Source organism: Papio anubis, chromosome 1 (assembly GCF_008728515.1).
Source record: "Papio anubis isolate 15944 chromosome 1, Panubis1.0, whole genome shotgun sequence".
Classification (NCBI taxonomy): domain Eukaryota; kingdom Metazoa; phylum Chordata; class Mammalia; order Primates; family Cercopithecidae; genus Papio; species Papio anubis.
This window is the reverse complement of record NC_044976.1, coordinates 209,794,290-209,812,985: the sequence shown is the minus strand read 5'-3', so window position 1 is coordinate 209,812,985 and position 18,696 is coordinate 209,794,290. Positions and strand designations below refer to the sequence as shown.

At 38.8% G+C, this 18,696-nt stretch overlaps 1 protein-coding gene across 2 annotated transcripts in view; it reads right to left on the bottom strand.

The window, feature by feature from the left end:
• Positions 1 to 18,696, bottom strand: part of FMN2 (formin 2) — a 393,694-nt gene that overhangs the window by 112,515 nt on the left and 262,483 nt on the right. For both annotated transcript variants that reach the window (XM_031659811.1, XM_031659814.1), the window contains one exon: positions 6,875 to 6,967. In XM_031659811.1, coding sequence (XP_031515671.1) covers positions 6,875 to 6,967 — 93 coding nt within the window. The remainder of the gene's footprint in view (positions 1 to 6,874; positions 6,968 to 18,696) is intronic.

The window sequence follows — 18,696 nt, the reverse complement described above, 5'->3', positions numbered from 1 at the left end:
TAAAAGACAACCATGCTTCTTTTTCCACATTAAATGGTCAATGAAGGAAGATTACAGCAAAAAATCAAACATACCTGTTTTCATTACTGGAAAAAGTGTCTTCATCATATTTTCAGAAAAAGACAGAAGTACAACATGAAATGTGCTCCCCCTGCATAGAGAGTACTGCTCCATATTCCTTTCTGAGAAAGATACTCACTTCTACTAGGCTTTTCAGCCTTTGGCACAGTTAGCAGCCACTGCTTTCACCATCTCTTTGTTCTCAAGTATAGCATTACCAATACTAGAGACTGTGTATTTAAGAGCTGGGGTTTCAACATTCTTTTAATTATAAGCATGTGATTACAGATTTATGCATTTTCATTGTGGTTCTGTTCCCCTAGTTCAGCCACAATTTACCATGCTTAGTTTAAAGAAGAAATGTTTGGGAAAAGGCAGGGGTAGAAGTATGAAGAGCAAGGTCAGTGAAAAATCCTATTAGCTATTTTTGATTTATAAAACCACGGTAGGGACTTTATGTAATAGCATGGAGAGAACCCCCGACTCCTTTTTAAAAAAATTGCCATTTGTCCAAAAAACAGTTGAGCTTAAGTTTTAAGATATACACTTATCAAAATGTACCATATGATTAAAAAGGCACTGAAGGCCAACAAAGGACACCCAGGCTTGTATTTCTCTCCCAGAGATTTCAGCATGAGCAGATCCATACATAAAGGTCATCCATTCAATCTAAGGTTCTTTATAGTTCAGCGATAACATGGTTTTTGTGTGTATACTTTGTCGAAAATACAAATTAAATTCAAAAATAAAGAGAGAGAAAAAAGGAAGGAATGTGCTGAGTTCTGAGAGATATATTACGAAAACATGAGTCCCTAGTGATCACATTTATTTCATCTTTCTGTATCCCACATTTTCTGCTATTAAAAAAAAAAGAAAATTTTAACACCAAACTGCAAATAAATGCTGAATGACCATCTGGAGATTAAGAATTAGTTGTCTTCATCTCACATGCACAAAAACAAAACCATCACATATGTTGGTTTTGTGACAGAAAAATCCTAGGTCACATATGGTTTCTTGTCACATATGTGACAGAAAATAGAGATAAGCTAAGTTACAGTAACTCTGATTAAAGAGCTCAGTCCAACACGTATGCATCAGTTACAGTTGTCCCGCAGTAAGATCTGTGCACTCCAGTTCTTTGCTTCTATGTTAAAAGCTCAGAAAATCAGTGTCTGCTCATGCCAATCCAAGAAACATGTTCCGTCCACTGACCTCCACCTTCATATCCACAAGCCTAGATGTTGTTCAGTCCTCATTTACTCAGTGCATTTGAACATGTGCTACTATGAGTATTTGCATTTGCTCTTTTCTGAAACTCTTCCCGATTCTGGCTTCCGTAACAAAAGAATCTGTCAATTTTCTTCCTATTACCTCACTACTAACCTGGTTTTCCTCGGTCCATCCTAAAAATGCTATTCTCCTCCAGCATACTATCCCTGGATCTATTTTTTCTTATCCTCCTAGGTGACCACATCCATGCAAGAATAACCTTGCTTAAGATGCCCAGTCCTCAATCTCAGATCTCTATGCCAAGTCCAGCTCATGTACCCAACTGTCCACTGGGGATGCCCACTTGCATGTTTACATATGGGTAACCATGCCAACCATTCAAATCTTTCCCTCCATGCGTGTTCTCTATCTCAGTGATTAGTACCCCCACTCACCCAGATACTCAAACCTAAAATCTAGACACCTACCCGTCATCTCCTTGTCCATTTGGTTCTATCTTTTTATTATCCCTCACAGCTATTCTGTCTTCAGCACCATCACTGCTATTCTCTCTTCGGCACCATCACCACTTCCTTAGTCTAAGGCTTTCTCATTTCTGTACCAGCGTACCATAACGATCTTAAAAGTGGTCTCCTGCTTCCAAGTCTGATCTGCCCCCACTGATCCCTTGATCAATGGGAAACTGTTGCTCCCCAAGAGCAACTTCTGTTCCCCAAGACTTCTGGATGAAGCCTAAGTCCCTCAGCCAGGAATATATGTTCAGCCTCATCACACTCTACTCCCTCCCACAACGCAACTACCAACTTGCTTGTGTCCATTTCTTTGTGTTGTATTTTTTTCCTTCTGTAGTTTACACTCTCTCACCCTCCAATCATTCCTCTAATAATCAAGTATTACAGTCACTAAAAAGACTCGTCCTCTCCACAGGTGTACATTTAGCACCCCTCTTATAGTTTCACGCTCTGTAAGATAGAGTACATCTGAGTGCTGTTGAAGGAATCAAGCCCAGAAGGAAAACATACAACTGCAGCTGAGAGAGAAAGGGGAGGTAACTCTAGGAGTGGATTCCTGGATAAAAATAGGAGTATCAGGTCCAGAGCATGTGGGTAAGGATCTGCCTTTAATGAGAGCAGGACTTTCCTTCTCTTGTAGTGAAAGATGCACAGAAAGTACAGATTCAGATGCTGTTGGTTTGCAGAATGTGATGGTGGGTAGGTGTGGGAGCTTCTGTATAATCACGTAACTGTTTCTCATTGAGGTTTAAGGTGAGGTTATCATTAGAGACATAGGTAAATGGAACAGGAAAATTGTGAAGATTTGGGAAGGGATGATATAAACGAATCTCAGAAATAGAGAAAGCTCAATTTGCAAGGGAAATCTAGTAACATTGTCGAGAAAAATATGAGTTCTGTCAGTGGGTTCATGAATTTAAAGTGACAACTAGTCAGTGTCCTTGTAAGGACCTTCCTACAAACAAAAATGATCAGCTGCTCAATACGGTGGTGCAAATATGGAGAAGACAAAGAGATGAGCTTAATGAGGGTTGCTGGACCTATGCCCGTGAGCAAGACAGCGTACACTGCACTGCGCATTGTTCTGGGTATGGGGTTACAGCAAGAAGCAAAGCAAAATTGCCTTCTTAATGAAGCTTATACTATCGAGGGACAACTAAATGATGCAGTTGCAGACAGTGATAAGTGTTATGAAGAACATAAAGCTGGGTGGTGGTCAGGACAATTTTTGAGTGAGTATATTCTCAATTCTCCTAAGGAGAGTACAAATCTAGCACCTTTACAAACAATGAATGCCTTACAACAGTAGGGCTACATTCTCTAAATCTACCTCTTTTAGAGCAGAGGTAAGAGATGTTCCCAGTGAGGAGGTGTTTAAACATAGACCATGAAATCTTGGCTTCAGTAGAACTAGGAAGATAGAGAGGGAAAATTGAATGGGTTGCAGGGCTAGATGAATTCCGTAAGACTCTTAGAGTGTGGGATCACCGACCACACAACAGCTGAATTACAGGGATAAGAGATGTTTCTGTTATACAGAGGCAGCTAATGCAATACAGACATTTGGGCAGTATCGGGCATAGTTTCTTGAATTGCTCAAGAGATTTTAGATTTTGAGGATGAGGCACATTAAAAAAGACTTTGCTTGTATATACAAAAATATAATCATACCCACATAAATGAATCTAAGCACAGAGGCTGATGTAAGAATACTATTATTGATGGAAGCCTAGTTATAAGCAAAGATTTGGCATTTGTTTGTGCTAAGATGGTATTTTCTTTACTTTATAATTTTAATTTTAGAATCATGTCCTGATAAACTAGGAGAAACATGAGGGCAAAGGAATTGGCTACATCCTTAAAAATTTACCTTTATTTTAAATTTTTGAGACAGCGTCTTGCTCTGTCTCCCAGGTTGGAGTGCAGTGGCACAATCTCAGCTCACTGCAATCTCTGCCTCCCAGGCGAAACGCCTTCGCCTCCTGAGTAGCTGGGAATACAGGTGTGCACCACCATACCCAGCTAACTTTTGTATTTTTAGTAGAGATGGGGTTTCAGGCTGGTCTCAAACTCCTGGCCTCATGTGATCCACACACCTCAGCCTCCCAACATGCTGGGATTATGGGAGTGAGTCACTGGGCCTGGCCTTAAAAATTTATTTGAAGGGAAATAATATGGTTAGGCTTTGTGTCCCCACTCAAATCTCATCTTGAACTGTAATGCCTATAATCCATATGTCATGGGAGAGATGAGGTGGAGGTAATTGAATCATGGGGGCAGTTTCCCCATGCCGTTCTTATGATACGGAGCGAGTTCTCACGAGATCTAATGGTTTTTTCATAAGGGGCTCTTCCCTCTTCGCTCAGCACTTCTCCTGCCTGCCGCCTTGTAAAGAAGATGCCTTGCTTCCCCTTTGTCTTCTGCCATGATTGTAAGTTTCCTGAGGCCCCCCCAGACTTGCTGAACCGTGAGTCAATTAAACATCTTTTCTTTATAAATTACCCAGTCTCGGGCAGTTCTTTATAGCAGTATGAAAATGGACTAGAACAGGAAACATATTTGGAACTCCATTGTTTCCCTACATGTTATTGAAAACAGCTTTGAGAGTGACTATGCTTAAAGTGAGACTTTTATTCTTTCATATTGTTAACACACTTATCTACACACATTTGATGTACACAGGTTTTTTTTCAAAAAATTTTCTGTTGTTGTTTATGTTGTTGTTATCACCTGTCTTCCAGGTAATGCAGAATGTAAGGTCCATTAAGACACATACATTTTCTCATTCACTGCTGTAAATCATACCCAACAGAATAGCTGGGCATATTGAAAGCGTTAAAATAATTTTTAAATGAACACAGAAGAGCAGATGCAGAGAAGAAACAAAAAGGCAACTGAAAGTGGTGGAAGGGGTGCCATGAAGACTTATCTTGTTTAACTTAACAGCAAAAAGGTGAAGCATTTCCTACTTCTAAGAATACAGTATATAGGTTAGTATCCTTACAACATTGTTTTCATTTAACATGGAGAAGTATAAAAAAGAGTTAATATCTGAGTTTCGTAATAAGGAGGTTAAAAGATCTTCCTGGCTGGGCACGGTGGCCCATGCCTGTAATCCTAGCACTCTGGGAGGCCAAGGTGGGTGGATCACAAGGTCAGGAGTCCAAGAACAGCCTGGCCAACATAGTGAAATCCCGTCTCTACTAAAAATACAAAAAATTAGCCGAGCATGGTGGCAGGTGCCTGTAATTGCAGCTACTTGGGAGGCTGAGGCAGGAGAATCACTTGAACCTGGGAGGTGGAGGTTGCAGTGAGCTGAGATTGCACCACTACATACCAGTCCAGTGACAGTACAAGGCTCCGTCTCAGGGGAAAAAAAAAAAAAAAATCTGAAAGGTTGTTAAAATCCAAAGAGATACTTACACATTTAGTATGACTGGGCAATCCCATCTTTCCTACCAGGGAACCACTAGACAAATCCTAAACACCTCTAACTGCCTTTCAAATCATTATAAATGACTACCAGAGATATGATATTTGGCTGACAGTCTGTATTTTGAAAGCACATGTGTTGCAAAATATAATTTCACTATTCGGTATGGAAAACACCAGTCTCAACGCCTGGTCTATAAATTGTGGATTCAAAAGATTATATAATAAATCACATATAATGTGACCAAGAATATGAGTGACACTTGTTTACATTTTGGATGTGAAATCCAGTGAATAGATTGATTGTTTTTTTGAATAAATCCTAGGATTAAGGATTCCTTTCTTCTTATACAACAAAAATGAATATTCTATGCTTTTACCTATATTATTTCCTGTTACATTTTAAAAAAATGTGCTACATATTCTTGACTCCACAAACCCACTAGATGGAAAAAGCACGATTCACTTTTATTCACTACTAAGAGTGGAATGAGTTTACAAAATGTTCCCTAATATTTACTACAGGACTAACGATTTCAGTCAAAGGATCCTTTAAGAATCAATGAATAGATTTTCCACTCTAAGTTATGAAGACCACGGAATTGGAAAATGACATTCACCTTGATTTATGAGTTTCACCAGAGTTCTGTTTCAATCTTCACAATTATCTTAAATGATTAAATAGTATTTTCCCATCTTAAAAAAAGCTGTGCCTAACATTTAATCAAATTGTAGTATGACTAATTCATTGTAAGTCATCATTAATGACACTTGAACAACCTATAACAAAATAAAGGATGGAGCCAATCTTCAGAGTTTTTTGGCCTCAGTCTCAAGCCATGTCAGCCTCTAGGAGAATTCCTGAAGCAGAAAGCACTTTTCCAGAGCGTGGCATGATACAAATCTGATCTTCAGAGGAGATGGAACATTCCAAAGTTGAAATATTTTGAGTAGTAAATGCTTTGATATAATTATAAGTTTCAGTGATTTCAAACATCAAGACGTTTAATAGATGTTTTCCTCTTAAATTTTTTTGTTCCTTTATTGTCTTCTAAAATTTTCCATCCCTGCCTATCTCCTAGAAATGCAGGAAGAGTCCATGAGATAATATTTATAACGTTTTTAAGCTCCCTGGAAGAAAGGCGTTGAATATCCAGAGGTATTGGTGTATCCCATTAAAAAACTGCAAATAATGCTCTGAAGATCTGAACAACATCAATATAGTCTGTTCTCTGGATACAATGTTTTGACAAGTCAAATAAATACCAGGTTGAAATGAGGTCATCAGCACAATTAAAATGTAAAATAATACCATCTAATTTTCTATCACAAAAAGCATAGAATTGTTAATGTCTTACAAAGATGAGTTATTTTAACTAATATCTAGTGTATTTACTGTCATGCAAGCAAACATTAATAATGAACATTATCCACAAAATAGCATGTTTATCAAATTGCTAGCCTCTTACAACTCTGTGACTCATAATTCAACTTAATCTGTTTTTCTGTAATGTCAAAATAAGCCCTTTAAAGCAATATGTATTTTTCAAACAATGCCTTTTACCTTTTTTTTTTTTTTTTTTTTTTTTTTCCCGCTGAAAGGGGAGAAAAACATAACACATCTCTTTGGAATTTACCTTGAATAATAAATTGTTCCATGTTTTCTTTAAAAGGCTGCATGTGCTCTTTTGAGGAGACCTGGTATACTTTCCCCGCTTCAACTTCACAGGCTGAAATTAGACAGAACATTATTTAGAGTGTCACACTGTTAGTGGAGCATTAAGGCAATTTTGAAAACATCTTAGCTAATGTTAGAAAATTCTGTTAACTCCCCTAATCAGCATATGTTCTGCACACATTTTGGAAACATCCAAATACGGACATGAGAAGCCGATGATCAAGGCTTCCTTTTAGAGGGCTGTAAAAAGAAATTGTGCAGAATTTATCATCTCAGTTTGATTATTCCCAAACCAATCAGTTGGGCATGTTATATAACCTCTAAATCTCAGTCTCTTCATCTGTAAAATGGGCATGATAGCAGAGCCTGCCTCACAGTGCAGTTATAAGGATCATATCTGTTAAGAGATGTAAAGTGTTAGAATAATGCCTGGCACAGAGTAAAGCAACATGTAACTATTTTCTATCATCATCATCATCATTATCAACTGACTGAAAATACAAGTTTATTCCTAAAGACCAAATTTCTGAAAAATAAAAAATAATAACATGGGTGGTAATGTTAGTACAGCATCTATTACATGTCAGATGCATTTTATCCATTATTTAACATAATCCTTAGAATTAAGCCCATAAAGCAGACATTATTACTTCCTTTTACAACTGAGAAAGTTAAGGCTCAAATCAGGCGCTAATTTGCTCAAGGGTCCACAGGTAATAAGCAGCACATTCATAACTGAAAGCCTGATCTAACACCAAAGTTTATCCTCTTTTCATGCCTGTGGAATCATGACTGCCTTAGGTAGCCTACAGATTCCACTTAGATTAATAACAAGAAGTACCTCTAAGAAGATTGCTGAAGAAATGTCTGCCATTATGGTGATAGCAAGAAACCAGAGCCAGTTAGGAAGTAATTCAACAATGAAAAGTACATATTTAAACACAAAACTTTGGATAGAACACATCTGATGGAAAAAACCACAAACAAATGCAAAACCTCTCACTACAGTTCTTAAGGTCAGGTTGCCGTTTCTCCCTGGAGACTCTGTCTGCATTTCTAATATATTTTCTTTCTTTTATAAAGCTGAAGTTTTCTCTTTTTTCCCCTCCAGGTCATTAGTTTAAGCATGGGAATCTAGGAAGGCTGTATTATTAGTGCACATTCTTCCCAGCAAATGTGGATGACTTTGGGCTTAGTAAAATCTAAGACCAGTGTAGGCAGATCCAGGGTTCTCCCTGCCTGTCTGCTTCTTATCCCTCACCTGTGCCCAGGTAACCTCTTGCAGGTTAGATGCTGGAGAATTTCTAATCCATATCCATAGCCCATGTATTTCATAGCTCCAGACTCAACACATGAAACTTTCACCCGAACAGAATTCCTCATGGACTTCTCTAAACCTTCCACCTCCCTTATTCTCCTTTCACTGGTAGCACCACCACCTGACCTAAGTAACTTAAGCCAAAACAGGAAACTCATTCTCAACTCCCTCTCTTTATTCCAACATCCTGTTGTTTTTACCTCCATTCTTCAGTTGATCCCATCCTCTCCATTCCTGTTCTATTCTGGTACAAATGCCCACATTGTTCCTACTAAGGCTACTGTGAAAACCTCTTGCCCTTGGCTTCCCATCTCCAGTCTTCCACAGATCCATGCTCCTCCTCATAGCCTTAAAAGCCATCCAGAAGAGACCCAATCTAAAACTGTTCAGTGACCTCCGCTCTCTCAGCTACACTCTGAATACAGGAAGAAGTGCAAAGCCTACATCATGACTTGTAGCATCACTACAATGTCAACTTTCCAACCATCTTTCAAACCATCCATCTCCCTCTAGTCCTGGTATCTTCTGCAGACTCAATGCAAATGTTAATCTCCAGACGTAACTGCCCCTGAAAAGCATTCCCTGAACTCCCTACAGGGCCTGCATTTCTCCATTCCCTGCCACTTGTCTCCAAGCAGGATGAGGTGTCCCTCTTTGGTGATTCCGGGGCATCTTGTACATACAGAGTTAAGGCTGTCATTTACTGAGTACTTGTTATGTGCCAGGGATAGTTAAGCATGTTACCCATACTGTTCCATTCAATCCTCATAAAACCCTTTGAAGTAGATGATTAACATGCTTACTTTACATCAGAGAAAAATGAACTACAAAGAGATTGCCCACATTTCTATAGTTCGCAAGCTGAGGAGGTGGGATTCAATATCAACTACCACACTATATTAAAGTTATTTGTAACTGTGTGTCTTCTGCCCCACTAGACTGAGCTACTTGAAAGAAAATCCATCTTATTTCCATTTGTGCCTGACTTAGGCAATAAATTGCTGTTGGATGGGTTAGTTGCTGTATAAATAGTTACTTAAGTGGAAATAACATTCTAGATGTTGAAATCTAGCAGACAGGGTTTAAAATTCCAGGTCACCCATCCACTGAATGTGCCTTATGATTTGGGGCTAATTACCTAACCTTTTTAGATCTTAGTTGCATTATATGGTAGTGAGTTTAATAAAATCTCTAACATTAGTGTGATGATTAGCCACAAGGGTGTAAAATGTCTGAAACTGACTTTGTGCTAGCTAAGTACATGCACAAAAAACAGGAGCTATTGCTGCTATTGTTTTTCTAAGGACCAAGTGGAGTTCAGCCTAAGGAAGTGTAAGATCAAATACAGGAGCTGTTTTCAAAGAGCTGAAGTGTGGTCTCATGGATGACTAGGTGTTGACATTCTCTGTGTTGATCTCAAGGAAGGAGGAAGTTGAATGAGCAGAAGTTAGAGATGTAGTTCTATGTAACAGGGATGGCTAGTGTTTACGGAACTCCTATAGTGACGTAAGGTGCCTTCTGAGGCGGTGAGCACTTTGTCACTGGGATTATTCAGAAAGTAGCTGACTGCTTGTCAGAAATGTAGAAAGGGATGGGTCAGATGACAAGACATCCGTAGTCAACTTCCTGTGGGCTGTATCACTTATGACAGTCTCATGTAGCTGGAAATTCTGCTCTTTAACAATGTTTCTAGATGCATATTAAGGATATATTTAAATCATGTCATAAATTTGAGAGTTTCCTAAAACTGTGTAAGGATTCTGAATATATGGAAGACAAGTTATATCACTTAAAGGAAATAAGGCCGAGATTTAACAGCCCTTATCATTTCAGTGAATTATTTCTAGCAACGTCAGGTGACACAGTGTTCCCAAAAGTCTCTGAGCATTTTTTATTTATTTATTTATTTTTTTTTTGAGACAAAGTCTTGCTCTGTTGCCCAGGCTAGGGTGCAGTGGCACGATCTCAGCTCACTGCAACCTCCATCTGCCGGTTCAAGCGGTTCTTGTGCCTCAGCCTCCCGAGTAGCTTGGATTACAGGCGCCTACCACCATGCCCTGTTAATTTTTGTATTTTTAGTAGAGACAGGGGTTCATCATGTTGGCCAGGCTGTTTTTGAACTCCTGACCTCAGGTGATCCATGTGCTTTGGCCTCCCAAAGTGCTGAGATTACTACCGGCCTCTGAGCAGTTTTTAATGTATACATGACACAGACATCAATCAACTATCTACTGATTCAAGGGACTGCTCTAGGCACTGATTACTGCCACAAACAGAACTGACAAAACCCCTGTCCTCAGGGAGCTTGTCTTCTACTACATTACAATCTTCAAGTAATGACTTTTCAATCCCAACGAGGAAAGTAAATAATAACTTTTCAATCCCAATGAAGAAAGTAAAATCCTATTAGCCTCATGTTTAATAACATACACTAGCATAGAAAAAAAAAAATCTAATCTCTCACCTTGACTGATTTGCAAAACCTAAAAACCAGAGGCAAGGAAGGCTAATGTTTTCATTACTGGTCACAATTATTTCATTTTCCATTTTTAAGTTAAAAAGTAGAAGTAATAACTGTCCTTTTCTTCATGACATCATATACGTCCATGACCTCAAACACACCCATGACCTCATACACACCCATGACCTCATACCATCCATGACATCATACAGTATCTTGGGGTCTAGGATCCTGTATGGGCATGCTACCACCAGAAACCTGCAGAATCATCTACCGGGTCTGGTGACCTAAAGAAGGATTTCATTAGCTGGGGAAGTAGAGAAAGATCACAGACTGCCTGAGACAAAGTCTTCTACATGGTGACAACTATCCTCTGGGCCTTCATTTTTACTCTAATATTGAAACAATAGAATATTCAACAGATAATAAAATGCATGCTATCATAATTTTCCTTCTTATTTTAAATTAATTTTCACTTAATTTTATCGATGTCCTTGGCCCATTCATATGAACTGTATTTGTACATCAATGCATGCAAAAACTATTTTTTCTATCTTTCCCCCTAACTTATAGAATTTCCTGTGCACAGTGGGAAACATGTAGAATTTCAGCTCTAGAAGAACTGTAAAGTCATTTGCTGGCAGCCTCATCTCATCTACAGTCCTCCTTCTAGAAGGTCACGAAACATACCTGTCCAATGTCTGGGTGTTTTCAGTGATGTGCATTCTTATTGCTTCCAGGCAGCTTTTTCCTGACTAAGGAGCTCAAATTATTAGAATTCCCAACTGTATACTGAGTAAATCTCTCTCTACAGTGTACCCCCTGTGGAATGATATGTCTGGAGGTTGCTTTAAAATATTCTGGATATAGTCACACCAATACTTGTGCCATTACAAAGTACAAAGATGCTTTTAAAAGTCCAGCATTGGTAGTTGGGGTCTTTAATGAGTCACAGAACAAGTCTGCTTGTTTTGAGGACAGATTTCTTCTCTACTCTCATCTCCTACGAGTCAGTCTCCATTTACTTTGCTATATTACCAGTACTTGGAATAATCTCCCACAGGCAATATGCATTCAACAATTCTTTGTGGAATGAATAAATAAATTCATTGTATCTTCCTGTCACAGTGAGCTTCTTGTTTATCTGCAAACTGTCTCGCTTATTCACATGTCTCCAACCCTTCCCCATGCTCTTCACCCACCAAACACACTCTCACCACTTAATGACCAGTTTTGAACTTCCACTTATCCTTTCCCAGAGTCTGGTTCAACTGTCACCTCAAGATAAGAGGGTCAATCTCCCCTCAACTTCGCATCTCCCTTTTCTACAGAACATGTACGAATGATATAGGATAGAATCAAAGCACTGGTTAAACAGATCTGGATCCAAGTCTAGTTCTTGTATTAGCTCTATAATCTTGGGCTACCTACTTAAATTACCTCAGCCTCAACTAGGAGTTGAACTTAAAGTGCTAAGCTAGCTATTAGAAAACTCTTTTAAAAATAAAAAAGCTGTTAATTATCTCATTGAATGTGTTTGTTTGTGCATCTTTGTTTCTGATTATAATTTGCATTCCTTGAAGCCAAGGGCTATCCTATTCACCTCTGTGTGTCAAGTGTCTGAAATGCAGAGGAAGTACTAAGACCCTGTATGAAAGAAAGTGCTTTCAACGATGCCCTAATCAAGGCCAAGGCTTTCCTTAATAAGGATATTAAGTCTTCAGTGTGATGTAAACCACCAAAACTCACATCCAAATTTCCAAAGCTCAGTGTGATATAAAACCTGTACAGTTATTTGTTGGTAATTGTTGCGTTACTTATTCACTATATTAAGAAGGAAGAGCCTGTTGGATAAATGTAAAAGTAGAATGTCATATTCTAGAGTTTCTATATCCATAACTCTAATATATTTTGTACATACACAATGCTATATATAAATATGCTCAATGTAATAATATATAAGGAATATATTTAGAAGATTGGACACCATTCTTCTCTTAACTGTAGCACATCGAGTTGCACAACATATCATCTTGGCTATTATCATCCTCAAAATTGGTATGTGACTATGTAAATAAAAAAAAAAATACCAAACACTACAATCTCACAAACTTGAAGGGTCATTTAGAAACATTATGAAAAACAGAACAAAGATAGAGTTCCTGGAAAACTTGCATTACGGTCAAATCCAAATATTAAAAAACATTTGTTAGGAGACTGTTGGCATGACTGAGTAATTCCAATCATCTCAACTTTTGTTTAATTTAAAGACCTCTCTGAGCCAAAAAGATTTTATATTATGTTGAAGGGCTAGTATCAGAAAGCATGCATTAGGTTTCCAAATACAAAGAATAACCCAGCCAGAGGACAGAAAGAAAAATGTCAGACATTCCCACTGGCCAATGTACTCCAATACATCCATGCCATCCACAGAGTGGCACATTGTGGGGCAAACACCAGTTTATCACTGTCAGATTAAAGCAAGAACATGACATGCCACTCCCTGGAATGAACCATGATCCTGAAGAGTCTGGCTATTTTTTTTTTTTTTTTTTTGAGTAGGGAATTGGAATAATTTATACAAGTCTCCAAGTTCAATCAATGTTAATCACAGCTTAGAGTTGCTGCTTCTCTGTGAGCTTCCAAAAAGTTTCATCGGCATCTACAAACCTGCCTCAGCAAGTAGGAAGGAAGTCACGTAACAGACACAAAGGAAAAGAAATAACTGTAATCAGATCAGAAAGCCTCTTCTAAAATCCAACTGTTTCCCATGTAAGCCTGGTTTATACATTATTCTGGGTGCAGTTTTAGGAAACAGACACCACTGTAGCCACTTAAAGCAGATCAATGTAGGCAGCAAGATGCTTGCAAAGTAGGTGTAAGTGCAGAGAGATTGGGTTCTACACTTGGTCTCCAAAAACTATAAAATCAGCCCACCAGGGGCATGCTATATATGCCACAGTCAGGACCTATGCTGTGTGGTAGGTACCACAGGCTCGACTTTTGGTTTTAGACTCAAACCTTACTTGTTAAGTCTGCACCATCAAATCAATCATTGCCCTGTGCCCCAACTCTGCCTCTCAATATTCACAGAGCTAGTGACTGGGCACTGGGAAAATAATTTGAGAACACCCAGTCTCTCCACAGAGTGAAGCAAACAAACAAGCAAAGCAAAACAAAAAACATAGAAATAGTAAAAACATTGATGTCTGGCCTCACTACCTTTCACAAATACTGCATATGTATTGACAAAAGCAAGAGTCAAATTCAGACAGAAGGGAAGATACAGACACAATAAATATTTAGGGGGTAAAATTTGCAGAACTTGGTAATTGAATGGAAGGTTACTGCTCCTTCATGAAGATGTAAACTTCAGAATCAACCGGGGAGTCTTTTCAGAATGTACCTGACAGGGCTCCAACCTAAGTCATTTTGAAAAGTAATCTCTTTCCATCTCATACCAGTCAAAATGGCTTTTCTTAAAAAGTCAAAACAAAAAACAAAAAACAAAAAAAGGCTGGGTGCAGTGGCTTACATCTGTAATCCCAGCACTTTGGGAGGCCAAGGGTGGGGGGGTGGATCACCTGAGGTCAGGAGTTCGAGACCAGCCTGGCCAACATGGCGAAACCCTGTATCTACTAAAAATACAAAAAATTAGATGGGCACGGTAGTGGGCACCTGTAATCCCAGCTACTTGCGAGGCTGAGTCACAAGAATCACTTGAACCCAGGAGGCAGAGGTTGCAGTGAACCAAGATCGCACCATTGCACTCTAGCCTGGGCGATAGAATGAGACTCTATCTCCAAAAAAAAAAAAAAAAAAAGGTAAAAAACAAAAAACAACAACAAAAAAAAACCAGCATATACTGGCAAGGCTGTAGAGGAAATGGAATGCTTATACATTGTTGATGAGCATGTAAATTAGTCCAGCCACTGTGGAAAGTAGCTTGAAGATTTCTTAAACAATTAAGAGTTGAACTAGCATTCGACCCAGCAAACCAATTACTGAGTATATATGCCCAAAGGAAAATAAATTGTTCTACCAAAAGGACACATGCATTTGTATGTTCATTGCTGTGCTATTCACAATAGCAAAAACATGGAAGCAACCAGGGTGCCTGCCCATCAATAGTGGAATGAATAAAGAAAATATGGTACATATACACCATGGAGTAGTATGCAGCCATGAAACAGAACCAAATCACGTTCTTTGCAACAACATGGATGCAGCTAGAGGCCATTATCCTAAGTGAAATAATGCAGAAACAGAAAACCAAATATCACATGTTCTCACTCAAAAGTGGGAGCTAAACATTGAGTATACACGCACATAAAGATGAGAACAATCAATGCTGGGGTCTATTAGAGTGGGGAGAGACAGGGGGAAAAGAGTTGAAAAACTACCTATTTGGGTACTATGCTTACTACCTGAGTGAGGGGATCATTCATAACCCCAAACCTTAGCATCATACAATATATCCTTGTAACAAAACAGCACATGTACCCCCTGATTCTAAAAAAAAGTTGAAGAAAACCCCAAAACATAAAGTAAAAAAAGAAAAGTAATCTCCATGATAAGGCTCATAAAAAGGCCACATGGAGATCCTAATGTGCATTGATGAGTGCTGTAGGGAGGAGAACAGAGGATTCCAAATGGATGTATAGTCTGGGTGGCTTTGAGATGGAGAAGGAGGAAGAAGAGTAGCTTTCAGAGGAAAGAAAATGCATTTGGTTTTGAACTCACTAGGTTTCAGATGTCAGTGGAACATCCAGCTATAGTTTTCAGGTAGTTGCATGTATGAATTTGCAGCTCAGATAACAGAAACTCTGAATTTCGATAAAACCACTTGAGGAATGCATGTACACAGTGAGAAGACGAGTAGGCCGAAGTCGAACAGCTGAAGAATACCAACTTTAATGAAGCAGCAGAGAAAGAGAAGGTCATGAAGAAAGAAGATTCAGAAGGAATTGTGAGGTTATCAGGAGTGAGTGGGGCTAAGGAAGCTAACAGGATAGTGAGCTATGAGAAGTTAGTCAAATGCAACAACATCAAACGAGATAGGGGCTGAAACAAGACATCCATTCAATTTGGCAAATAGTGCTAACAGTTTTAGTAATGCTAGGCACAAAAGACCAACTGTCATAAAGTGAGGAAGGAATGGGAAATAATAAATCAATGAACTCAGAAGTTGACCAGAGATCTGTTAACCATCTGAACTGCTTAGCACCAGGATCCCAGAACAGCTGCCAGTAAAGGAGGGCATGGGAAAAATGATGAATAAATGAAGAGGAATCTTCCACAGCTTCTGGAAAATTCTCAAAATGTTTTAGTCTTACCAATGGTGGATCATTAGATCCAACGGCATACTACAAAAAACATGTTATTTAAATGGACTATTTCCTCCAAAAGATGGATTTCAGAAGAATCTGATCACTAACAATTAAATATATGTTGATTGATCTCCTTATCACATAAATGTATGAAAGAGGACAGAGATAACACACATACAAATCTCACAATACCTTACCACTGTCATAAATTCTATTTGTTCTGGGTACACTAGTTTATACTGAAAGCTAGCAAGAACCGAATGGTTTTATAAGTATGCTCTTCAACAGGTGTTTCGCAGGAGTAATCTTCAACAGAAGAGATTTTCAAGGTGAACACTGTTTTAAATGGAAATGAATAAAAGGATATATTCATAAATTTTAGAGTTGTGCTGCTTACGTAATCATTCCTACAAGATAATTCTCAACGTGTCACCCTCCATACACAACTGGTTATGTTTTCAAACATTATGCACTTCCATGGACAGGTCCACTGTATGGGTTAAAGACAGACAAAACACACTAGCTGTGCTGTAACACGTAAATAATAATAGAAGTTGCTTCCTCAAGTTGCCATGAGGGATAAATAAGTTAATATAGGTAAAACACCTAGAATGGTGCCTGGAGGTGAGAAAGGGCTATGGAAGTTTTGACCATTATTATCGTTGTTACCACTGTTACTGCTAGCAGCAAGAGCACACAGAAAGGCAATATACCCTAGAACCAAGAACACAGGCCCTGGAGGCTGGGTCTGCATCCTGGCTCTTCCCTTTACTCGTTTTGCACTTTGGCCAAGTATGTAGCCTCTCTGTGTCTCAGTTTCTTCATCTGTAACATGGGGATAATCATAGTGTCTGATTAACAGAATTGTGAAGATAATTGATTTTATATAGGTAAATACATAAGGACACCAAACAGTGCTTCAGATGCAGTAAGAGGAATAGAAGTGTTTGCGGCAATTGCTGCTACTACACTAACAGCATCATATACCATCACGGTTACCATTGCTACCAAACAGGAAACTGAGCACTTATCTCGGCATCTCGAGAAGCACTGAAGGCGATGCTTCAGGTTGGGAGTGGGAATGGCGTTTGAATAAGAACAACACAGAATGTGTCACAGGTTTTTTCAAACACATTCTTTATCGGTGGTAATGAATTACTTATGACCTATTTCAGACTTAAGACACACCTCGTAATTCATGATGACACACTATAGGTTGATACTTTGGATGACACTGGCTGGACTAGATGATCCCTCCGGGTCCTACTGACACTGCTTGTTGTGCTCTTCCATTTATCTACGTGTTCACAAAGAGGAGGAAGTCATCCTTCATCATCAGTTAGGGTCTAAGTCTTGGTCTGATATGAGCAAGTTCTCCAAGCTAGTTACTCATGGGTCAAGGAATAAAGATGTGACAAATGGTGAAAGTACGCTGTTGACAATGAACTTCCTTCACACATTTGGCCTTGGGAGACAGAAAAGGTTAACACGTATCCATCATTATAAACAAGGCCACAGTGGTCATTTAGATAATTTAAATGAGTGTACTGTATTAGTAAGGGATAGTCCAAAATGAAATTAAATGAATTCTCCATTATTTAATTGTGATATCTATACAAATAGCATCATTTGATAGAGCATAAAATTTCACAAGTTTGTACTCTGCTAGCTTTAGGAGGGGTCACTAGTGTTGATTCATTTCTCTTGACCTTGAACATATTGACTGACACCAAGGTTTCATATCAGGTGTAAGAGATGAAGTCATGAGAATTAAAGAACACACAGTTATTTAATGAGTTATGTAATGTCCTTAGTCTTCTGGCCTGTATACAAACATTTCTAGTTACCAGGGGCTTTCGACTTTTAAGGTTAGCCCTTCTATGGTTTCAGCTCCCATCTTTAGACGGATCTTCATGTAGAAATGAATTTTGCCCACCTATCGCTCCACGTACTGACCTTTTTCTTATCCTCTGGTATGACACAGACTTATTAACTGAAATGCGTGACTCAAGCAAGCAAAACATCTTTCTATCATACTGGACATTGGTCAGAATCTTCCGTATTACGTCTGTTCTTACTTTTTCTACTCAAATTTTGGAAATGGACATAATCATCTTTGAGGTTATCTAGAATGCAACCATAAAAGAACTAAAGTGAGAAGACAACATTAAGAAACGCTCATTGAGAGAAGAGTACAGTATGGTTTAAATATCTTAAGAGTTATAAATCTCTTCCATGTATTCTTAACTTGAAGAGCTGTAAGAGAGATGGATGGGACCACCTTAGAATAATATAAATAATATAATACTAAAGAATAAAATAAATAAACAGCATTTCAGTTATTAAGATATTGTCTCTTAGCTCCAAAACTACTTTTTTGTACTAGGGCTTGGGACACTGGTGCTGGCAGCTCAGCAAACTACCTCTCTCCTTTGCCCTCTGGCTTCCCAACAGGTTTCATCAATGAAGGGAGAAGAAAGAGGCTGGAGGTAGGAGGAAGAGGAGGAAGATGGTTGAAGAGATTTGTTCATCTCATAAGCGTTGCCTCAAAACACTTCTCACCGCCACAAATCCGCAGGTGTTTCTAGTTCCTGGCTTGTTTCCACAATCTCAAATCCGGTATCACTGCACCCCTCAAAAGTACCAGCGCAGCCAGGAGGAACCCCTTCTCC